Source organism: Gopherus evgoodei, chromosome 11 (assembly GCF_007399415.2).
Source record: "Gopherus evgoodei ecotype Sinaloan lineage chromosome 11, rGopEvg1_v1.p, whole genome shotgun sequence".
Classification (NCBI taxonomy): Eukaryota; Metazoa; Chordata; order Testudines; family Testudinidae; genus Gopherus; species Gopherus evgoodei.
In genome coordinates, this window is record NC_044332.1 from 18059835 (window position 1) to 18083431 (window position 23597).

General features: G+C 43.1%; 1 protein-coding gene across 4 annotated transcripts in view; it reads left to right on the forward strand.

Moving 5' to 3' along the window:
- The window catches only part of GPR1 (G protein-coupled receptor 1), a 46440-nt gene extending 23211 nt beyond the window's left edge, over positions 1-23229 (forward strand). For 3 of the 4 annotated variants that reach the window (XM_030579335.1, XM_030579337.1, XM_030579338.1), the window contains one exon: positions 17596-23229. In XM_030579335.1, the coding sequence (XP_030435195.1) occupies positions 17612-18676 (1065 nt within the window). In that variant the 5' untranslated portion in view covers positions 17596-17611 and the 3' untranslated portion in view covers positions 18677-23229. Of the gene's footprint in view, positions 1-12447; positions 12490-17595 lie in introns of all 4 variants that reach the window. The other variant, XM_030579336.1, reaches the window with a different exon arrangement.
- Positions 23230-23597: the final 368 nt, after the last annotated feature.

Sequence of the window (23597 nt, forward strand, 5' to 3'; positions counted from 1 at the left end):
TCAGCAGCAATGGGTCCAAAAGGGTTGCAACTCCCTCATAGCTCATTCCCCACAGAGTCAGCATCATTCCTTCTTTGTCTGCCTTTGGCTTCTCTCTGAACCTGCTTCCCCCTCCCTCTCTTCTGCAGCACTCATCTGCCAACTCATTCAGCTCCTGCCAAACACGTTATTCCCAACCACCAATTTTTAGTCTCTCTGGCTGTTCCTCCTGCACTGGTAGATGTGGCTAGATCCTTGCCCTTCTGGTGCAAGACTCTCAGGGTTCACCCACAGGCTTCTGCAGAAGTGAAAGAGAAGCACACAGAAAATATTCTGCATCTCTTTTTCTACCTCAGCTTCTACTCATCTGCTCCAGGTTCCTTGGCCAGAGGAGCATTTTGCCTTTCAGTAGAACAGAAGGATAACATCATTAACTCTTATATTTTTGCTTGACTGAAGCCATCGAGTGCTGCTGTAGTAGCAGGCAGAATGTTCATGGATTCATTATTGCAGGCCCTTTAATACTGAGGTCCTTGCTCAGGTTTTACATATAAACTCCCCCTGACAGTATTGAGGTTTTGCCTGCATAAGGCTGGAGTGGGTCGGTTGTCCCAGAGACTATAGTAGTTGTTCCCCTTATTTATTTATTTGCTTGGACTCCTATTCTGTTCCCTTGGGCAGGTTAACTCTGGCAAGTGATGTTCAAGGCAACTGAAAAACACCCCTGGACAGCACACGCAGAGAGAGCAGGGAGTAGTGGTGTGTGAGCTGGAGCACTGGGTTATTGCCCACTTCTCAATTACTTCGCTCATTCATGTGTATGTACTTTGTGATGAGAGGAAAAGAGCTTTCACTGTTTAATTTACATGATCTGTGGCCTGCTACTAGGACCACAGGAAGATTAAGGGGGACACAGAGGAAGTAGATAGTTGGAGACTTCCTTTGACATTTTGCCCTGTCCCTCTTTGCTATCTCCTCACTTCTCTCGTCTTTTCCTCTCCTTCCTTCAAAATGTTCTTTCCTCTCCATCCTCCCAAACCCCCCTCCTGTTCTTCTCCCCTATACTTCCCAGTAAATAGATATTAAATAGTCACCAGTATTGAGGGCCACCAGCCTTCTTAACAGGGGTGTCATTTGCTATGGGACAAGGGGGGCAGTTCCCCCCCCAGCCTTGGTTTCCTGCCCCCAGACTTTTCATAGGTCTTTGTGCTCCACCTTCCTCCCCAACTTTTGCAAGATACAATATAATCACATAATATTTTATATGATGACACAGATTTGCCTCCCCTAGAATTTTTCAGAAAAGTTGCCCTGCTTCTTGAATATACTTAAGACATTTCACCCTGAATTCAACCAGTGTGATCTAGTAGGCGCTAGACTGGTATTCAGGGGGCACAAATTCTATCTGCATCTCTGCCACTGACCTGCATGTTTGACCTTGGGGATCACTTCTGTCTCCACTGCCATCCTTCATCAGTCTGGTCTCTTTAGAATATAAGCAGGGCAGGAACTGTTTCTCACTGTGTGTATGTACAGAACCTTACACAATAAAGCCCTGATCTCAGCTGGTGCCTCTATGTACTCTTCTATAAACATTAATCTCCTAAAACAATTGTGATCATGGCACTGTATGCCATCTGAAGTCTGCCAGATGAAAAAGCAGGGGGAGGTGGTGATTAGTGAACAGCAAGCAAATGCAGCTGTTTGCAATGTAATACTTTAGCCACCTGTCCCTCCTTCCTTCTAAGGATCCCAGGTGAATGAACTCAGCCTCCTACAATCTCTGGGAGATGGTGAAGAATTATTAGCCTGCAGGGTGCCCAGCATCCTGAACTGCCATCTTTAGAATTGTTCAGTACCCTGCAGAGTTGAGCTCTAAGTGAGAAGGAAAGTGAAATACTCAAGGAAGCCTGTGGCAGAACCAGGAACAGGGCCTAGATTTTCTGGTGCCTAGTTCTCTACTTTAACCACAAGTCCATCTTTTCTTTTCAGTGGCTGGGAAAGCTGTCAGTGCTATGCTAGGCTGGGGGGCTGAGTAAATGTCTAGCCCTCCTGGAACATGATGATTGATAAAGAAAGTATGAAAGAAACCTCTGTTCTTGATGGATGTCCTGGGACCTTGTACAATACATGGACTTTAGATATGCGCCCCTTCTGCTCCCCACTATAGCAAAAAGATCTATATAATGTGAAAGTACCTGTTCATTGAACAGGTATAAGCATGAGAAAAGACACTTTGCTCAAAGCAATGTAATGCTTATATAAGTACTAAACAAAATCCTATTTCATGGCTGGACACCAACCAATTGTAAAGCAAGAGGACTATATGCCTCCCACCCATCACTTAGAGTCATGGGAAAACATTTCCTGCACTGTCCATCACACTTGATCAGAATATTGACATCACAGCAGTTACCTGATTTTGTAGCTCAGGTGCTAAAAAATTAAACAGCAGGTAGCTCCATCAGGAGGGAGTGTAGATATTGTGGCTGTGATCCAAGGAAGGGATTGCTGGGGCTCTAGGATGAATGGAAGACATGCCCAACCTGTTTGAAATAATCATTCATGTGCATGCCACTGTGCAGTAATCTAAGTAGGTTCATTAGCACTCCACAGCTGGGCTTTGTCAGATGGTTAGTGGATTAGTTGAATCTGTGGCACACCTTGCACCTGGAGCATGGGATTTATTGTTGAGATGGTATGGATGTGAATTCACATGCTGTGTATCTCTATCATACACTTACTGGCTCTGAGCTGGCAAACCATCCAGAAACTGCAGCTGCTTTCCAGGTGGGTCCAGTTTCCCCATAAAGGACAGTAAGAGGGGGAAGGGCAGGGCTTGCTACAATATAGTGCAACCTCCTCTCAGGGCAAGAGAGGTTGTGATTCTCTCCTTCCACTGCAAATGAGGAGTTAGTGTTTAAGTTTATAAAAGAGAGGATGGTCTTATGTTTGGGCACTGGACTGGCATTCTGGGTTTAATTCCTGGTTCTACCGTAGGGCTTCTTGTATGACCTAGTCACTGAAATCTCTCTGTGCCTCAGTTCCCTGGAGGATAATGTACTTCCCTTGTGAGATGCTCAACTCCTATAGATAGGGCATGTAAGTACTTAGTTCTGGCATGTAGCATGTACTGTAAGCACAATGCTATATTTCAAATTGCAATGGCCCTTTCCCCCTAAACTCTTATGTTTAGCTACTGTTGTAAAGGTTCTCATGCTTTATTCACAATTAGGCTACACTTTAATGGAGATTGTCTCATGACCATCTCCCTTCCGGTTCATAATCAGGCCAACCACTTCTATTATTATTGATCCCATAACATACCTGTAGCAACTACAGCAATTCCATACGTACAAAAGTAGTGTTAGTAGTGTATATTTTTTTAACATGTGGCAGCAAGGAGTAGCCAACACCATAGACCCAACCAGCTTCCACAAACCACCATCAATCATTCCATGGATTTGGAGAATTCCTGCTTTATTATATTTTCTGGAAGTTTCAGTGCTTGGACCCTGTGTAAAGATAAATCACTTCTGATAGTGTCAGAATTATGGTTGTGGTCATTTCTGAGTTCCCTGAGTATGGGAAAGATACATTGTTCCCCTGTGACAAGTGGTCAGATGACTTCTTGCATTCAGGTTAGGCCTGCACTAGAAGCTTTTGCTAGTATAGCAATGCCAGGTTTTTTCGGTGGGGAGAGGGGGAATATCTGTGATATGTATTTTGCTTGCTGAACTAGTATAAGCTAAATCAGTAAAACTTTGCCAATAGGTTGTGTCTATACTGGGAGGATTGTCAGTTTAAGCTACACTGGTCTAACTATACTGGCAAACTTCTTAAAGCTTAGACCTGACTTTTGATGCCTGGCAAAACAGGCTTGTGTTTTGAATAGGGCAGATATGTAGGTAACAGTGCATGCCTGGCCTTGTTCAAAGAAAGCTCCTTTTGACATAACAGCATTTAGGAGATGTGGAAATAACACGCTGCACATGGGCGTGGAATGCTCCTTCACTCAGAAAGATGTAATGAAGAGACTGCTACCACCATTGAGACCTGTGCTTGCCTGAATGATTGATTGCAACTTACCCATGTCTGTAAGGGACTCTATTTAGCCATTTTGTCCATTGCACAGCCCATTCTTGTTATCCAACTACAGGCTATGCAATCACATCATTGCCAGTCATTTAGCATAGGCTAGAACAGTAATCTTGATTACTAGTCACATGACAAATGTAGTGGGCCTGATTCTGTTCTGCACATAACTGTGTTACACCTGTCATTATTCTTGCTTTACACTGGAGCAAGTGAAATCAGAATGAGGCCCCACATCACTAGATGAAAATGCAAATTCCAAATAGCTTTATCAGGATAACTCTGAGTCTGCTCCATCTCTCATATCTTCTTTTGACTCTGAGATGCTCTATGTACCTCTCTATATGTATGGCAACATTTTTGCCAAACTGAGCTTTCTAGCTATTTAGAGTGTCTGCAGTGACTACGTGGCTCACAATGCAGAAACCAAGGAAGCTAAGCCCACGTCCACACTACAGCTTAAAATTGATATTATTAAAATCGATTTTATAATACAGGGTTTATAAAATCGATTTTACGCGTCCACACTAGGGCACCTTACGTCGGTGGTGTGCGTCCCATGGTCCCTGGTGTCCATCGATGTCAGGAGCGTTGCACTGTGGGTACCTATCCCAAAGTTCCTGCAGTGTTCCCTGACCCTTGGAATTATGGGTTACTACCCCAGTGCCTGATGGGGCAAAAATCACTGTCGTGGGTGGTTCTGGGTACAGCCTCACCCCCTCCCTTCCTGAAAGCAGCAGACAGCCATTTCGCACATATTTTTTACTGGGTGAAGTGAGCAAACGCCATTTTGCAGCAAGCATGGATCCTGGTCTGATCAGTACCTTGATCGTGGACGTTGTAAACAATTCACGCATTCTTGTGCTGTCTATGCTGAACCATGAGCAGGAAATGCAGGAGAGGATGCTGCAGCGCGGCGACGAGACTGATGAGGACTTGGAGAATGAGTTATCCGAAACCGCGGGCCCCCACGCTTTGGAGCTCCTGATGGTAATGGGGGAGGTTCTAACCGTTCCTTGCCAATTTTGGGCCCGGGAAACAAGCACAGACTGGTGGGACTGCATAGTTTTGCAGGTGTGGGACGATTCGCAGTGGCTGCGGAACTTTCGCATGCATAAGGGCACTTTCATGGAACTTTGTGACTTGCTTTCCCCTGCCCTGAAACCCCAGAACACCAAGATGAGAGCAGCCCTCAACAGTGGAGAAGCGAGTGGCAATAGCCCTCTGGAAGCTTGCAACGCCAGACAGCTACCGGTCAGTCGGGAATCAATTTGGAGTGGGCAAATCTACTGTGGGGGCTGCTGTGCTGGAAGTAGCCAAAGCAATCATTAAGCTGCTGCTACGAAAGGTTGTGACTCTGGGAAACGTGCAGGTCATAGTGGATGGCTTTGCTGCAATGGGATTCCCTAACTGTGGGGGGGCCATAGATGGAACCCATATCCCTATCTTGGCACCGGAGCACCAGGGCACCCAGTACATAAACCGCAAGGGGTACTTTTCAATGGTGCTGCAAGCACTGGTGGATCACAAGGGACGTTTCACCAACATCCACGTGGGATGGCCAGGAAGGGTTCATGACACTCGTGTCTTCAGAAGCACTACTCTGTTTAAACGGCTTCAGCAAGGGACTTACTTCCCAGACCAGAAAATTACAGTTGGAGATGTTGAAATGCCTGTAGTTATCCTGGGGGACCCAGCCTACCCCTTGATGCCCTGGCTCATGAAACCATACACAGGCAGCCTGGACAGTGGTCAGGAGTTGTTTAACTACAGGCTGAGCAAGTGCAGAATGGTGGTAGAATGTGCATTTGGCCGTCTCAAAGGGCGCTGGAGAAGCTTACTTACTCGTTCAGACCTCAGCCAAACCAATATCCCCTTTGTTATTGCTGCTTGCTGTGTGCTCCACAATCTCTGTGAGAGTAAGGGGGAGACCTTTATGGCGGGGTGGGAGGCTGAGGCAAATCACCTGGCCGCTGATTATGCGCAGCCAGACACCAGGGCAATTAGAAGATCACACCAGGAAGCGGTGCGCATCAGAGAAGCCTTGAAAACGAGTTTCATCATGGGCCAGGGTACGGTGTGACTGCTGTGTTTCTTTCCCCTTCATGAACCCCCCCCCCATGTATTGACTCCTGCTGCTGCAAGCAAGCTTCCCTCCACCCTTCCATAACAGCTTGCTTACTATCAGTTACTATCTGTAACCAACCCACCCTCCCACTGCCTTTGAATAGCATGTCCTAAGAGTAAAAGAAATGAAAAGGTACCCCGGGAGTGGTTTGGGAGGAGTATAGGAGGGAAGAACAATGCCATTAAGGGCATTTCAATGTAATGACAGCCTTTTGGTTGGACTGTCCACAGGGGTGGAGTGGGCAGGTGCAGAAAGCCTTCCCCCACGTGTTCTTACACATCTGGGTGTGGAAGATATGGGACATGGTGAGTACTGGTGGTTAAACATGGGCTGGAGTGGCACTCTGTGACCCCGCAGCTCTTCCACCAGACTTCGGAGGAGGTCAGTCTGATCGCGAAGCAGCTCCAGCGTTGCAGCACGCCACCGCTGATCTTCCTGCCTACACCTCTGATCTTCCTGCCACCACATCTCATCTCGAGCGTCCCTTCTGTCTTCACGTTCACTGGCAGCGTCCCTGTACTTTGCGACCACGTGTTTCCACTCCCCCAGATGAGCTCTTTCGCTGCGGGTTACTGCCATTATTTCTCTGAACATCTCCTCCCATATCCTCTTCTTCCTCAGCTTCCTTATCTGACCTATCCTTCGGACTGGAGTAGGGAGGCTAGAAAAATGTGCAGCTGCATGTCTGGAGGAAAAGAGTGATAGAAGCATCATAAGAGATACATTTCACAGAACAATGGTTATACTCTTTCAAAGTGAACTACACTATTCACCGTACGTAGCACATGTCACTTCACTACAAGGTCGCCTTTGGAATCTTTTAGTATTTAGTGCTTGCGGCTGTGGTGTCAGAGATCAACACAGAGCAGGTCAGGGGATTATAAAAAAGCTTGCTGGCGGACATGGTAAGTCTGATGGCAGTGAACCGTGCAACCTCTTTTATTACCCTGTACCCCTGGCTATTAACAGGTAACATTCATGCTTGGCAGCCAAACTGCTAAAAAGCAAAACTTTTGCTTCTTTTCTTATGCCATCACAAAGGTTCAGCACTAGAGGAAAATTGTGAATGGTTTTCCCCCCCCCCACTCTGCATGTCTGCTGTAATGGCAGGTCACTTTACTGCCTCCCCCCTCCACCCTCTGCCTTGGCAATTAGCAGCGATAATTCCTGCTGCCCAAATGCTAAAAAGGTCAGCGCCATTAGAGACACCTCCCCGTAGGAATGTGCAGGTTTTTACCATCCCCCACATGGCTAACTGCTAGGAAAGGTTTTTTATTAATGGAGCAGGAAAGCAGAAACGAAGGAATGGTCATCTCTGTCTCCTTAATAAAGTACATTACTTTTTAACAGGTGACCATGAACGATATCACTCTCCTGAGAATAACAGAAAGAGAAAAAGAAATTATGCTTCTTGAATGCCAGCAATCCCCGGAGCCATAAGCAGCTAGGCTTTGTCATGCAATGATACCCCATTACGTGCTCCAGGCATGGCGTGGTAAAGTTTCGTACCATGGTGGACGGAATAAGGCTGCCCTGCCCAGAAACCTTCTGCAAAGGCTATTGGGGTACCTCCAGGAGTGCTTCATAGAGATGTCCCTGGAGGATTTCCGCTCCATCCCCAGACATGTTAACAGACTGTTCCAGTAACTTTAATGCCAGCTACGGCATGCAAGCCCTCATGGCAAATCAATCATTAAAAAATGGTTGCTTTTAAACTATGGTTTTTATTTAAAAAAGTACACTCACCAGAGGTCGCTTCCACGGCTTCATTGTCTGTGCTACTGGCTTGAGAGGGCTGGGAGGGTACTTCTGTCAGGGTGAGGAAAAGCTCCTGGCTGTTGGGGAGAATGGAGTGCTGTGTGGTCTCTGCCATCTCGTCCTCCTCCTGTTCCTCCTCCACATCTTCGCCATCCGCAGAAACATCAGCAGTGGCAGAGATTACTACCCCCACCTCTGAATCCACAGACAAAGGGGGGCTTGTCGTGGCGCAGTTACCTAAAATTGCGTGAAGCTCCGCGTAGAAGCGGCATGTTTTTGGGCCAGATCCGGATCTGCCATTTGCTGCTTTGGTCTTCTGGTACGCTTGTCTGAGCTCCTTCACTTTAACTCTGCACTGCACCGAGTCTCTGCTATGGCCTCTCTGCATCATGGCATTAGAAATCTTTTCAAAAGTTTTCTCATTTCGTCTACTGGAATGCAGTTCTGATAGCACAGAATCTTCTCCCCATACAGCTATCAGATCCAATAACTCCTGTGTGTTCCACGCTGGAGCTCTTTTCCTATTTTCAGGAGACTGCATTGTTACCTGTGCTGCTGAGAGCTCCACGCTGGCCAAACAGGAAATGCAATTCAAAAGTTCCCGGGGCTTTTCCTGTGTACCTGGCCAGCAGTAGAGTTCCTTTACCTGTCCAGAGCGGCCACTGGTGCACTGTGGGATACCTCCCGGAGGCCATTAACTTCGATTTCCGTCCACACTAGCCCAAAATCGATTTTGTAAAATCGATTTTAGGGTTACTCCTTTCATTTAGCTGGAGTACAGAAATCGATGTTAAGACCCCTTAAAATCGATTTTAAGTGCCTTGTAGTGTGGACGGTTACAGCGTTAAATCGATTTAACGCTGTTTAAATCGATTTAACGCTCTAGTGTGGACCTGGCCTGAATCACTGTCCCAACCCGGCTACTTAAAACCCAGGGATGCACCTCCTAAGAAATATTTTTTTCTTAGTTAAGTACTTGAAACCAAATGCAAAATGTTTGTTTTGCTCTTATTTACGGATAACATGCACAGCTGTCCATGCGTGGGCGTTTGTAATCTCAGCAGTAATCCTGGCGGGGTTTACAATCTCCATGGGTGCCTTTGTGAACCTTTGTCAAAGTTCCCCTACCTTTAAGTAGCCTGGGGGAGATAAATATCTCTGATGAACTGTACACAGCCTGTCTGCTCTTTGGAGAACTTTCTGGGGGACTTGGTATGTTCCCTTTTTTGAGGAAGAGAATTACTCCCTAAATAAGCACTTCAAATTCTCAGAGAGTCTGAAATAGTTTGCATTGACATCTCTTGAGTGAAACAGATTTCTAGGCCAAAATCTGTCTGAGATCTGTCATAGCCAACAAGCATCAGGCAATCTTTTGAAAATTTTAGTTGCTTTGAAGATCTGATTCACCTCTGTAGCCGAGGGCTCCCAAGTCCAAGAACTTCTGCAAATTCTCCTCTAACCACAGATCACACATGTGGAATTTGAAATGTCCAGGACCACTGCTTAAATTCAGGTGGAGCTGTCTGGAGTGGAGCTCTGGTAAATATTTTCAGACCCTCAGGGCTGAAGCCCAAGCCCCTGGCTTGCCTCCTGTGGGGCTGAAGTCCCGAGTCCCAGGGCTCCAGGAAATACTCTGTGAGAATTTAAGCCCTGTCCATGATCTTTCATGAGTATGTGGAAGATTTAGTATTTAGAGTATTTAGAAGTAATACAATTCTTGTCACAAAATTAACAGCAGAGAAACAGCCAGCTCTGCTAGTTTCAACTTTCTTGTGACAGGATCTACCATTGTGACCTCTACAATCAACTTTACTGGCCAAATCTTCCCCAAGCAAATGCAGTGACCTTGGTTTACAAAACTGAATAAATGGACTTGCCACCCATATAGTCATGTTCATCTTTAAGCAACACAGACTGCAAACACACATTCACTTGACCACAGCTATTGATTTTTAAGTGATGAGAGCCAAATCTGGGAGATGGTTGCAGCCCAAATTCTTAGAATAAGATACCTGGATAATTCACTAAGGCCCAAACATTGTTGATCTTAGGAGAACTTTGATCCTTTAAGAAGACTTCACACAGTACAAAATGAACTGAAATTGTGACTGTCTGTTTGTCATCTGCTATTTTAGACTGAAAACCTGAGTCTGATTTCAACACTGAGACACAGAGAGGTCAAGCAACTCCCCCAGATCCAACAGGAAATCTGTGGCATAGCCAGGAAAGAACCCACAGGGCCAGATTCCAGGTCCCATTTTATAACTACAAAAACCATATTTCATGTGACAGAAGAAAACTTTTAAATAAAAACAAAAGATGACCTGGTGGATAATGCTGAACATGAGCTCTCAGTGTTATGCTGAGGCCAAAAGGGCTAATGTGATCCTGGGATGGATAAACAGGATTTTTGAATAGGAGTAGAGTGGTTATTTTACCTCTGTATTTGGCACTGGTATGACTGCTGGAATACTGTGTCCAGTTCTGATATCAACAGTTCAAGATGGATGTGGATAAATTGGAGAGAGTTCAGAGAAGAGCCATGAGAATGATTAAAGGGTGAGAAAATCTGCCTTATAGTCTATTTAGTTTAACAAAGAGAAGGTTAAGGGGTGACTTATTACAGTCTATAAGTGCCTACATGGTGAATACATTTTTAATAATGAGATCTTCTGTCTAGCAGAGAACAGTATAACATAATCCAATGGATGGAAGTTCAAGCTAGACAAATTCAGACTGGAAATTTTGAGTGAGAGTGATTAACCACTGGAGCAATTTACCAAGGGTCATGGTGCATTCTCCATCACTGACAATTTTAAAATCAAGATTGGATGGTTTTTCTAAAAGATCCATTTTAATGTTTTGGGGGAGTTCTATGGCCTGTGCTACAGCAGAAGTCAGATTAGATGATCACAAAGGTCCCTTCTGTCCTTAGAATCTATGAGTAAATGTAAAAATGGATTATCTACATAATTGATGCTCAATGGGGGTAACACTATGAAAGTAACAGAGTAATGCAACTCCAGACACTGAGTCAATGGAACTATGCCATTGCTGATTTACACAACAGTTGAGAATCTGGCCTTGGAATGAGCTGAGGAGAGGTGTAGGAAAAGCACTGTCTGTGGCACATGGTAAAATCTCTTGTGTACTAGAAACATTTATTAATACTTTGCATTTCTTTAGATCTTTCTGTCCAAGGATCTCAAGGCACAAGCATTAATGACTCCAAGCTTACAATGCTCCTGAGGTAGTTTAATTATTATTCTCTCTTTTACAGACAGGGAAACTTAGAGACACAGGCTAAACATTTTCACACTTGGTTGCTTAAAGTTAGGCACCTATATCTACAGTTAGTTAGGCAACCAGATTAAAGGGAATCAGTTTGTGGAGGGGTTTGCGACCTCAAATTATGAATGGACAGCAAAGGGAGCAAGTGTTCTGCCTGCCCTTTGCAGAAAGGATTTGTTTACTGTTTAAAACGCCTTTTGACAGACATAATCATCTTTAAAACTTGGTCGGTTTCGATGCATTAAAAGCAATTTTGTAACTTGTACTCATCCCTGAGTCCTATCGGCCAAACTTCTAACCACATTTTCCTGTTTATTGAGAAAGATTTTCCTCTCTCTTGCTGCTCTGTGAAACCCAAAGCCCAGCAGGGAGTGAGCCTGCATATCTGAATGTGTCCAAGCCCCACCCCTACCCCACTCTGGCAACTGGACATGCACAGACTAGAAAGCCCTAACAACAATCGCTGTCCAGCGGCCTGCAATCTTTATTGCACCTCTTTTTATAGATAGGTTCTTTCATAGACCTGTCAGTTTTCACTGCCTCTGTCTAGCTCTTGATGCTTCCCTTGGCTCTGTTTGGTGGTCCTCGCAGGGAGACAGCACACTGTGTACCATGCTAGAGGAGCACTCTAGATCTGTGTATGTAACTAGTTAAGGTGCCAGTAGATGGTCCTAGATTTTGTATGACCAGTAGTCTTGTCACACACTGTAAATGGCTTCCTCTGTGCAGCTCTTTACATCAATTCTTGATGGTCGAATCAAGGACTGTCCACAGGTGGCAATGGCAACCCACAATCCTGCTTCTCCCCTCCCCACCACCCAGTTTGTCTATCAGTCTATTAGCAGATGCACGTTATGTATTTTTCTCACAACTCTCCTTAAAAAAACAACAACTAGGTTCTAACTCTGCAAACTCTTAATATACATGGCCTTTATGAGACAGTTCACGTGCGTTTGCTGGGTAGGGACTCCAAGCTTGTAAAAACCTTTTGCTTCTGGGAGACTGGGGTAAGGAAAGGAGTTAGAGGTGAGGTACTTGGGCAAAGCATAACCTTGGAATTATAGTTCGTCAAACCACATTTACAATACTGCACATCACAAAAACAGGCCCTCTTTCTACAGGGGTCTTTTATTTGGTGTGTTTTGGTTCACACTAGAAATACATAGATATTTGATAAATGTCTTTTCTCCTGTTAGGCAGCATCTCTGAAGATCTAAACATAGAAGGGACATTGCCAGGTAATTTCGTTTCCAAATTAAGATTTGGGAGTTTTAAGAGGCATTACAAAACCTCATATTAAAATGCTCTTTCAGTATTATTTTAGGCTTCAATTTTAAATAAGTTGTTTGGATTCAAACATTTCCATGGGGCATTTGCAACTCAAATATTGCTCCTTTGTGCTAGTACTTGAGAACCAGAAATTGAACTGCTTGGCAACTGAAATGCAGAATGTAACCAGCAATAGATGGTCAAATTTTACTTTTAACTTTTTAAAAATTATTTCAGTTTAATCTAAGGTATTATTTGTTATGTAGGTAAAGGCATTTAAAATAAACATAAAGGGTCATCTCAGGATTTAAAAAAAATGTTCTCTTGTTGGCTCAAACTCACTCTTATTCCAGCTGTTAAGGGTACTGCTCATGTTTATAATGTTCTTCTTGCAATGATATAATTTTTTTTGACAAATGACTCAGCTGGGTGGTACTGGTATTTGTACAGATTCCACACCCCAAGGGGATGTAGAATTTAATTACATAAATGTGGCTCCCTTAAAATCTGAACAAATATTTTTTTTTAAAAATGTATATTGACCAGAATAACACACACAATAAAATAACTTCTGTCCTTTCTAGTTTACTCATCCTGAAGGAATCACTCTTGCTAGATGAAATTGGATAGCTCTTCCTTATACACTTTATAACATGAATATATCAATATATAACATCCTTCTGCTTATTTTCTACTTTTTCAACCATGCACATATTAAAGGCCTGATCCTGTAAACACTTATGTATGTGCATAACTTTACTCCAGTGAGTAGTTCCTTTGAAGTCAAAGAGCCATGCAAGATGTGGTTCAATGAGCAAAATATCTCAAGAGCCTTTTCTTGCTCTCCTTTAATTAATGGAATTTAAAAAAATATGGAACTGGGCTCCAAATCTGCATGCTGAGTCTTAACTCCTTCCCAGAACTAGTCCTCAGGAAAATAATAGAAATAGACTCGCTCGTCTTGCATCCAGTCGGCCATACACAGGCTGCTCTCAGTTACACCCATGCAGTACATCTGGACTCAGCTGGAGGTGTAACAGAGCAGAACTTGGTCTCTTTTGATCAGAGCTTCACTAATGCAACAAATCGCTCTTGATCACAAATCTGCCAAAACAAGCCTGCTTTATGCTGTTAAATCTTTCTCCCTCTAAAATTCCTTTTACTATCCATTTTCCTTTGTTTTATTTTCCTAGGCTCTTTTTATTGTTTTTCCTGCCCTTCCTTTTTAGATTCTTTCCCAGAAAATCATGGTCTGGTTGTAAGTCCAGAAGCTGTCTCAATAGCAGGAAGTTGAGAAACTGTGTGTTTTGGGTTTTTTTTTTTTAACCTGCCAAGCATTTGCTGCTGAGTAATCATTTCTAGTTCTAGTGCTTTCTGTTGTTGTTTGGGGAAGTTTTAGTCACCGTTCCTCTCCTCCATCTGCACCCAGTTAGTTTCTCGGGTCCCTCTTTGATGAGTGCACATGTCATATTTTTCTTGTTGGACATTACTTTCTGCTGGGGAATATCCTTTCTTTACTGCATAGCAATTATCTGGTAGCTATCACTATAACTAAAACGATGAAATATATCCTGGGTTTTTTTTCACATTCTTCTAACTTGTGGCCTGAAACTTTCCATGCTTAGTCTTTGCCCAAAATCGAGTTATCACCAGGGACCAACATATTTATCAAATGAAACTTGTGGGCCTGATTCACCTGTGTTAGTCCATTTTTACTCCTAATGTAAGTCCGTTAATTTCTACAGCTTGTTCCTTGGGTCTCAGTTCAGCAAAGGAGTGAAGCATCTGCTTAAAGTTAAGCATGTGCATAAATCCATCCCTATTCAGTAAAGTACTTGAAGCCAATGGGATTTAAGCACAAGTTTAAAAATAAGCACTTGTTTGTGATTTGCTGAATAGAATTAGACTTATGCATGTGCTTCAGTGCTTCGAGAGAGAGTGCATAGCTGGTCTCATTTTCTTCATTAGTTGAGAAATGGCAGAAAAACTTTAAAATGACAAAAAAAAGGGGCAGGGAAAGAGTTACAATTCCTGTAGAGGCTATCCTGTCACCTAGGCAGGGCCAGATTCAGTGGCATGCTATCTAGGTAATTATAGGTCCCTAATATCATAGTATCTGCATTCTACCCAAACTGTAACACATTTGTCCTCGCAACACCTTGTGAGGTAGGGAAGTGAAGGTTCAGGGATACTGAAGTGCAGAGAAATTAAATGACTTGCTTAACACTGAAAACTGAACTCTTGCTCTCTTGAATTCCTGTCAGTACCTTAAGCCACGAGACCTTACGTGTTCCACCGAGAGGGGCTTCCCATCTGTGAGGGGGTCACCCATAATCATGTATGCTAAGTGTTCTAAAGAGTGCAAAGAAATGCAGTGTGTCAAACTTGCTTCATACCACTAGTCAATTTAAAGGGGTCTAGCTAGGGCATTTGAAAGCCAAGCAGCTCAAGGGCTTTTTGTACATAGCTCTATAATAAACTCTCTTTAGGATGAGCTGCATCGACTGCTTTAGTCCTTTGTGGCAGAAAATAAATAATTTCTGTTGTCAGAATATTAAAGCTACCGCTGCTAGCCAGCCAAAGACATTTGGTCCACGATGCTTTTTGTTGTGACTTTTTTTTTTTTTTCTTAATAACTGGTTTTGTTACTATCAGCCTCACAAATTGTTTTCATTCCAGGCATGGATCTATGCCCCATCTGGCATTTATATGGTAATTTCATGTTAAACGCTGGCAATGTTCTCCAGGATGTACAAGACACAAATAAGAACTCAAGGCCAGATGCAGATCTCACTTACACCTGTGTAAATCTGGAGTCCACCACTTAAATCAAGAAATGCTTTACTAGCACTTTTCTTAAAGTAGTTGAATTGGAACACTTCACTGGCTGCCAAGGAAAATTCAGCAACATACATGGCTTTAGTTTAATGACGCAGTAAAAAACAACTCCCCTTTGCCCATTATAAGATATCTGAGACTCCACTTTTGATTAAGTTTGAATATAAGTAATTTCCTGTTTCAACAAACCCAAGAGAAAAGTGCTCCTTCTTGGAAAGAAAACAAAATTCGGCCAGACCCCCAGCAGGTGTCACCTGGCTTACAGCTGCAGAGGCTTTACTGGAATGAAGTTGATTTACACCAGCTGAGGACCTAGCCCACTGTTTAAAAAAAAAAAAATTATCTTTCTCCGATAAACTGTTTAATAAGGACCAGATTCTGATAGCCTTATGCATGTTACCTCACTCCATGAGCAGAACTATTGAAGTCAGTGGGACTCCTCATGGAGCAAAATGTTACTCAAGAAGAGCAAGGGTGTTCAAATCTGGCCCTAAGAAGTCTGGACTGTTTAGCTTTTCTGAGTCTCAGCATTCCTCATTGTAAAATTGTGTGTATCAGAGTGGAATAAACCCCTGAACTTTAAATTGCCAGACTACGACCTTGATATTCCAGATCGTATTTTTAGCAATTTAAAGCAAAACAAAACAAAAAACCCGCAAGAAACTTGGCTCCCTAGAATTTTAATTGCACCCTTTCGCCTACACAGACGTCTGGCTCTTCTCTGATTTCTGCCACAGATGTCCAATAAATCCTACTTCAAACAGGACTGGGAGACAGAAGCTGTAAAATCCGAAACTCAAAAAGAAAGAATAATATTTTGCACTTCTATAATGTCTTCCGTCCGAGTATCTCCCAGAACTTTACCAACAGTATTGAGTTCACCTACTTAACACCTCATTTTGCAGGTAGGAAAACAGATGCAGAGAGAGTAAGCAATTTGGCCAAAATAAAAAATGATAAAAAGTTCAGAAAACCTGACCTAGGAGGAAAGGTTAAATAAACTGGGCATGTTTCTTTTTGAGAAGGGCAGACCTGATCAGTCTTCAGATATGTTAAGGGCTGTGATTAAAGAGAACAATTTATCAGAGTCCTATCTTAGGTAGTCATGGAGAAGTAATCAGTTTAATCTGTAACAAGGGAGATTTAGTTTATATATTAGGAAAATATTTCTAACTATAAAGGTACTTTAACACTGGAATAGGCTTCTAAGAGAGGTTGCGGAATCCCCATCACTGGAGGTTTTTAATAACAGGCTGGACAAACCTCTGATGTGGATGATCTAGGTTTACTTAGTCCTGCCTCAGTGCAGGGGGCTCTGTCACACCCCAATGTCCCCCTCTCTCCCCAATGTCCCAATGCCCCTGGGGAAGGCAGATTAGCATGGTATCTTGCTAACGCTGTTGCAAGCATTGCAGGGCCTTTTGGGAAGGGTCAAAGAGATGAGTGTGGAATGGAAGATTCCTTTGCAGGGAGTGAGAGGCCAAGAGAGGGAAGGAGGAAAAGAGCAGAGAACAGGTTAACTTGACACTTCAGCTAGCTCTGTGAGAAGATAAGATGCTGGCCCCAGTCATATAATCCGCTTTGAGGTTTACTTTCATTTCTATTTAAAAAGTACAAAGCAACACCTCACAGTGAATGACTCCAAATGGTGATCCTGGAAAGGACCAGATCCTCAGCCAGCGTAAATCAGTATAACTATTGAAATAGGTGGGTTTGCACTGGCTGATGGAGTTCAACCCATTTCCCATACAGGTCAAGATTCCCAATAACTTCAACAGGAACAGGAGCAGGTCCAAACTTACAGGGACATACAAAATGCACTCATTTTAGTCCTCGGTTGTTGTTGTTTTTTAAGGGACTGTGTCAGATAACTTAGGTTCTAAATATAAGGTTGTTTTGTTTATGGGTTTTTACAAGACTGGGACTATTAGAAAAATGACATAAATTTGTCAGAAAGACATCTTCAAGAGACTTTTGTAAGTGTCATTATAAATAGTTTCTTTGTCCAGATGTGAATGCTCCCCTGCAGTTTCTGCAACTCAAAGGGTAAAGCATTGTGCTAGCATTGGACAGCCAAAAAGAGATACACTTGAAGCAGTGAAACTCATTTATTTCTGATGTCCAAGCCCTTGAATGAAATTATGGTGGTATTAGTAATACAATTAAAAAAAAAAGTTTAAGATATGATTTGACCTGAACGCTTTCCTTTTAAGTTTTCCATTTCCTTTTCTTCACAGAACGTAGCCATACACTATGGGGTTTCCTGAAATGATGCTGAGTGAAGATTTTGACAACTACTCCTATTTCTATGAGTATGAGGAAGAGGAACCACCCCAGTCCTACCTCAGTGTTGCACACATCATCTCTCTTTCCTTATGCAGTGTGGCTTTTCTCCTGGGGGTGCCAGGAAATGCCATAGTCATCTGGTTTATGGGGTTTAAATGGAATAAATCAGTCAGTACCCTCTGGTTCCTCAACCTGGCCATTGCAGACTTCATCTTTGTTCTTTTCCTGCCTCTCTACATTACGTATGTGGCCATGGGCTTCCATTGGCCCTTTGGGAAATGGCTCTGCAAGACCAACTCCTTCATTGCTTTACTAAATATGTTTGCCAGTGTCTTCTTCCTGACCATCATCAGCCTTGACCGCTATATCCGCCTGGTACACCCAGTCTTTTCCAACAAATATCGGACCCGAAGGAACACCCTCATTCTGAGTGTGATTATTTGGATCTCAGCTGCTGCTATTGGTGCCCCTGCCTTACACTTCAGAGACACAATTACCATTCACAACTCCACTATTTGCTATAACAACTTCCATCCGTATGACAAAGAACTCATTCTGATGAGGCATAATATTTTCATTTGGGTGAGGCTTGTTTGTGGCTACCTCTTTCCCCTGGTGACCATGGTCCTTTGTTACTCATTTCTGGTTCTGAAGGTGAAGAAGAGAACCATGCTAACTTCCAGCAGGCTTTTCTGGACCATCCTTGCGGTAGTTGTAGCTTTTTTTGTTTGCTGGACCCCCTATCACATATTTACCGTTCTGGAACTATCGGCTCACCATAATGAACGCTTCCATGACTTGCTTCTCAGCGGTATTCCCCTCTCTACTGGCCTGGCTTTCATCAACAGCTGCCTCAATCCAATCCTCTATGTTCTGATTAGCAAGAAGTTCCAAACCCGTGTCAGGGCAACAGTTTCTGAGGCACTAAAACTTGCAGTCTGGGAGGTCAGCCGGTCTGCAACAGTCAGTGAACAACTGCGGAACTCTGACAACAGCTATCCGGCTGTGCGGTATTGTGAAACCACTCAGTGACCAGCTTGTACAAAATCTCTTCCTCACTGCGTATAACCAGCAGTAGTTTCACAGTCAAACAGATGTGTATCTTAGCTACGAAAAAGAACAGTGGGTTGATTGCAATCAATTTAATGCTGCACCCTATGTTAGCTGGATTTATTTTTTTTTTTTTTAAGGCTGCAGAATTTGGATAGGATGCTAGTTTGATGTATAAAGGACCTGCGTCAAAGCCCACTGCAATCAGTGGGATTTGGATCAGATAGAGAAACATTCCCACTGTAAATCCTATTGTGTAAATTCTAGAAGAGGTATTGAAAGTGACATCTTCTCAACATAATCATATATAACAAATATTTCTCTGTTGAATTATGTAACACCTTTGATCCAAGAGTTCTCAGCCTAGAGCTCACACTTCCAATAGTGCTAAATATGGAGAACTCCTGGTTAGATCCCAGCTAGGGGGAGGAGGCCCCATCTGAGTAGGAAAGGGGTCCCAGTATAGAAAAGGATCCCAAATATGGAAAAGGTTGAACAAGTGTACAACAAAAATCAATTAACATCCCTTGTTTAGTAGTTGATGTTTCCTTACACACTGCTTGGACAACCTCATACCCTGGGGTCTGATACATTGTGGCTTTCTAGTCAGTTTCATTTCCTGGTTGTCCATGTTTTTTATGTCTTATGGTGAGGAGGGGATGTTAAATTTTTTCCCCTCTCCTGGAAACAAAGAAATAACATTTTTTTCCTAATCATAGTATAGATTGCATGACCCCTGCCTCCCTCTACTACTACACTAGGGTTGCCAACTTTCTTCTCACATAAAACCTAACAACCTTGCCCTACCCCTTGCACCATCCCTTCTCTGAGGCCCTGAGTTTCCTGTTAGCTCATGTGTACCCAGTAAAGGTATATTTTCAGCCAGCTTGAATACATGTATGTACCAAACTATACACACATTCTTGCCTCAGTGTGTAAGATTGGGGCTGTAATATGGTTATAACACCATATGGCCTTGTCTATACAAGTAAAGTTTACAGTGTAGATGAGGCTCTATATATAGATTCATGCATAATTTTCTTTTACACAAAATATTCTAATCACTTTGAAGTATAGTTGCACAAATATGAATAGATCAATAGTGCCTGCAGCCACATTTTGGTCTGAGTTCATTAGGCCTCATGAGCTGAGCGGTGTTAGGCTGGATCAGTACCATCTCAGAAATACACCTAAATGCTACAAAATATGACATTGCTAATTGGTTAGGAACCACTCTTTCCTGAGTCATTACAGAACGAGTGCCTCAGCAAGGTGTTACGAGCTTTGTGCTGCGGAATATGCCTTAACCGGAAGTTCTACCCTCTCTTCTTTAGATTCCCTGGCATTTTTTCCTAACAGCAGGGTGTTAGCCTTCTGCTGTTTTTGAATACAGTATTCTTCACTTCCTCTCCTCAGCAGAAATGCACAGTTCCTGTCTGCTCTTAAAACAGCTCCTTTGTTCAATGCAAAGGATTCTGGAAAAATAATCCAAGTATAGTGGATTTCTCAATCTCAGTGGTAAGGCACATTGCAGCATTCTCTTTGACAGTAGTTCAAGCCCTTATTTTGCATAGTCAAAAGGGTTAGCAAAGGAGTCAGTAAATATTTTTTTTTTTTTCAAAGCTGTGGAATATTCAAGAGATCCATGCTTAGTATTGTTGGACTATCACCATGGTTTGTTAGGAACAGCAGTTCAGTGACTCATGGGACAGGAGGACATAAACCAACATGTAGCAAGCTTCTTGAGCTAATAACCCTGAAATAGTTCTAGAAGAGGTACAGATTTGAAGACACAGCACAAGAATGCCAGTTACTGCCACTGGATAGGAAGAAAAGGACTGGCAACCTGCCCAAGTAATTCACACCAAGGCACAGGCATTGTAACTACTGCATAAGTCACCTCTACGGAAGGAACAGAAGACATCTAAACAAAACCAAGGAAGACACAAGCTTTGTTTCCTGAGGACAGTGAGATAGATGCTAATGGAGTCTGTATGCTGATCAAAATGACAGATGCTTACTCAAGTCACTGACTATAGAAAAATGGCAGGAGCAGCAAATGCCAGGTGCAGATGGTGGAGCCATCTCAGCAGCTGTACAGGCCAGTGCAGGATAAACTATCCTGAGAAGGGAAAGTGGCTGTTTGATTGGAAAGCCAGCCTGAGATTTAAGGATAACAACTATTGACAGATGTCTGGATAAGAAGTAGAACAGTCCTCTCGTCTGATCAGCTGCTCTGACATTCCTAAGCAGTCTGTGAGGTTTATTACTTAGATTAGTTTGTGGCTGTTTCTTTTGCTATTATACTTGATTTTTCAATAAAGGGAAGCTGTACGGTAACCACTGGATTATGACCTCTCTCATGACACTTTTTACCTTTTAAACTTTTGTAAGCCTGACCCCATATCTCTACTATTCCTGGTTCTGTTACACCCAGAATTTACTGTGCCTTTCACTGATCCTTCTGGAGTGCTCTGTGCTAGGGGCAGATATTCTTCTCTTCCTTAGGTTGGAAGAGGGATCTTCATTCTTCAAGACAAGGCCTGAACAACACAGCAGGAGCCTGTCTCCTGATTAGACCTGTGCGAATAACTGATTTTTTTTTGTTTGTTACAGGTTTTTCCCCCGCCCAATCCCCAAATGTACTTTGGTGGATTTTTTTCTCCAACTGGAGCAAATTAGTGAATTTGACACATGCATAATGGTTTGATTAACATAGGAATTCCTTCCCCCCACCCCCACTTCAAATGAAAGTTCCAAAAACTAATCAAACTGGTTAACTGGCTTTTCCTAGTTCTGTATGGTATGTTATGGCAGGATTGTAAAATATTACTTTCCTGATTATTCCTTAATGCTTCAACGGGCACTGTTTACTTCTGTCTAAAACCAACTGAAACATGCCCAGAACCCATTCTTTTACATAATTCAATTCAGCAATATTTTCAGTATTCTCCAGTACTTCTGCAGGAGCAGTATTAAAACAGCACCAATCCACCAACAGTGCAGACTGATACTGCAGGTGGCTGGCTGGCATAATTATCTCCTTAAGTGTTACAATCTGCAAGTCACTGTTAACTGCATGGATCTATACTTTCAAGAAAACTGTTCAAAGATCTAAGTAAAAGCAGTTTTTGAACAGCTGAAGTATTTTTGATAAAAGCAAGAGTATTGGAGATAGATGACCAGGGACAGTAGATCTTATATATCAGTGCTCTTGCCAGACATTGTAATTATTTTTGCCCAGTCTCCCTCATTTTTCACAGCACCTGTGAGGATCTTTAAAAAATGAGTTTGACAGAAACTACTAGGTGGAACATTAATGCTGACTCTTGTTTTAATGTTTTTATACTAGTTCTTCCTTATTGGAATTAAGATTTTGTTAAGGTGAGGGTGGGAAGACCCTATGATATGGTTTTATTTAATCATCTGTTGGGACATAGGGCATCCTTTATGGAGGATAACAAAATAAATCAAAGCATTTGCAACCTTTTTCCTGTACAACAAACTTTTGAACAAACAGATCAACAAGTCCTGCCATCTCAGGTAAGCACCATGTTTCCAACAGAACTAGCAGAAGTGAAATGGTGATGGCTTTAAAGTAAAATGTCAGGTTTCCACATTAAACCTATCCCAGTTGAAACTATAGTGCTACTGTTTCAGCCTCCAGGCAACTCAGTGCTTCACATTACCTAGCACAACAAAAAGGACTAGAAATGTCATTAACTGAAGGCTTATGAAGAAAACCCTAAACAGGCAATGTGCAGATTTACATAGTCCTGGCTGGGAAAGCATTCAGCTAGCATATTCCATCATTAGATTAAGTTCTGGGAAAAACAAAAACACAACCCAGGACCTCACATCTATAATGGTCAAATTCAGCCCTGATACAAGCAAGCTGAAATCTGCTTATACAAGTATTATACAGAAAACCAAAGTATGCAGGATCATTATAATGAAAAAATCCAAGGATGGCTGTGTAATACTCATGGGATATGATTGTATTTTTCCCTTCTGAAAGAATGCACTGTGCCACTTAGGGGTGCAGGCTTTGACTTCAATTAAAGCACAGTCTGTCCAAACATTATAAATGAAACAAAATGAGGTAATCTAAAGTGATTGAACTCCCTATTAACCCTTAATTATACACAAGAATTTGTTCACAAATCCAGTATGTCAGTCTACTTAAGCATTTCATTGAAAAGGGATATGCTGCCCCTAGTGTTCTCTCTTTGCCTCCCAACTCCGTGACATGATTTTACATATGCAGTTCAAAACTGCACTGGCTTTTCACAGTCATATCACATCGCAACTTACTTGGTATTCATTATCAAACCAAGTCTGGACAGCATTCCTGCAGCTTGGATTTTATGTCCTTAGACCAGGGGCGGGCAAACTTTTTGGCCTCAGGGCCACATCAGGTTTTGGAAATTGTATGGAGGGCTGGTTAGGGGAGGGGTTCATGGCACAACCCAAATCCCCTATCTGCCCTCCTCCCCCCAAGAACCTCCATGCCATCCTCATTCCTGACAGCCCCTCAGAACCCCTGCCCCCATTCAAGTCCCCCTGTTCCCCACCCTCTGGCGAACCGGTGGCTGGTGGTGCTACAGCCGCACTGCCCAGCTGGAGCCAGCCATGCCATCACGCACCAGAGCACCAGGTCAGGCCAGGCCCTGCAGCTGTGCTGCCCCAGGAGCTCACAGGACAGAGCATTGTGCTGGCAGCACAGTGGGCGGAGACCAAGGGGAAGGGAGAACAGTGGGTGGGGGGCAGGGGCTAGCCTCCCAGGCCAGGAGCTTGAGGGCCAGGCAGGAGGGTCCCATGGGCTGGATGTGGCTCACAGGCCGTAGTTTGCCCACCCCCTGCCCTAAACCCTGCCCTAAAGAACTCACAATATTAAAAAATT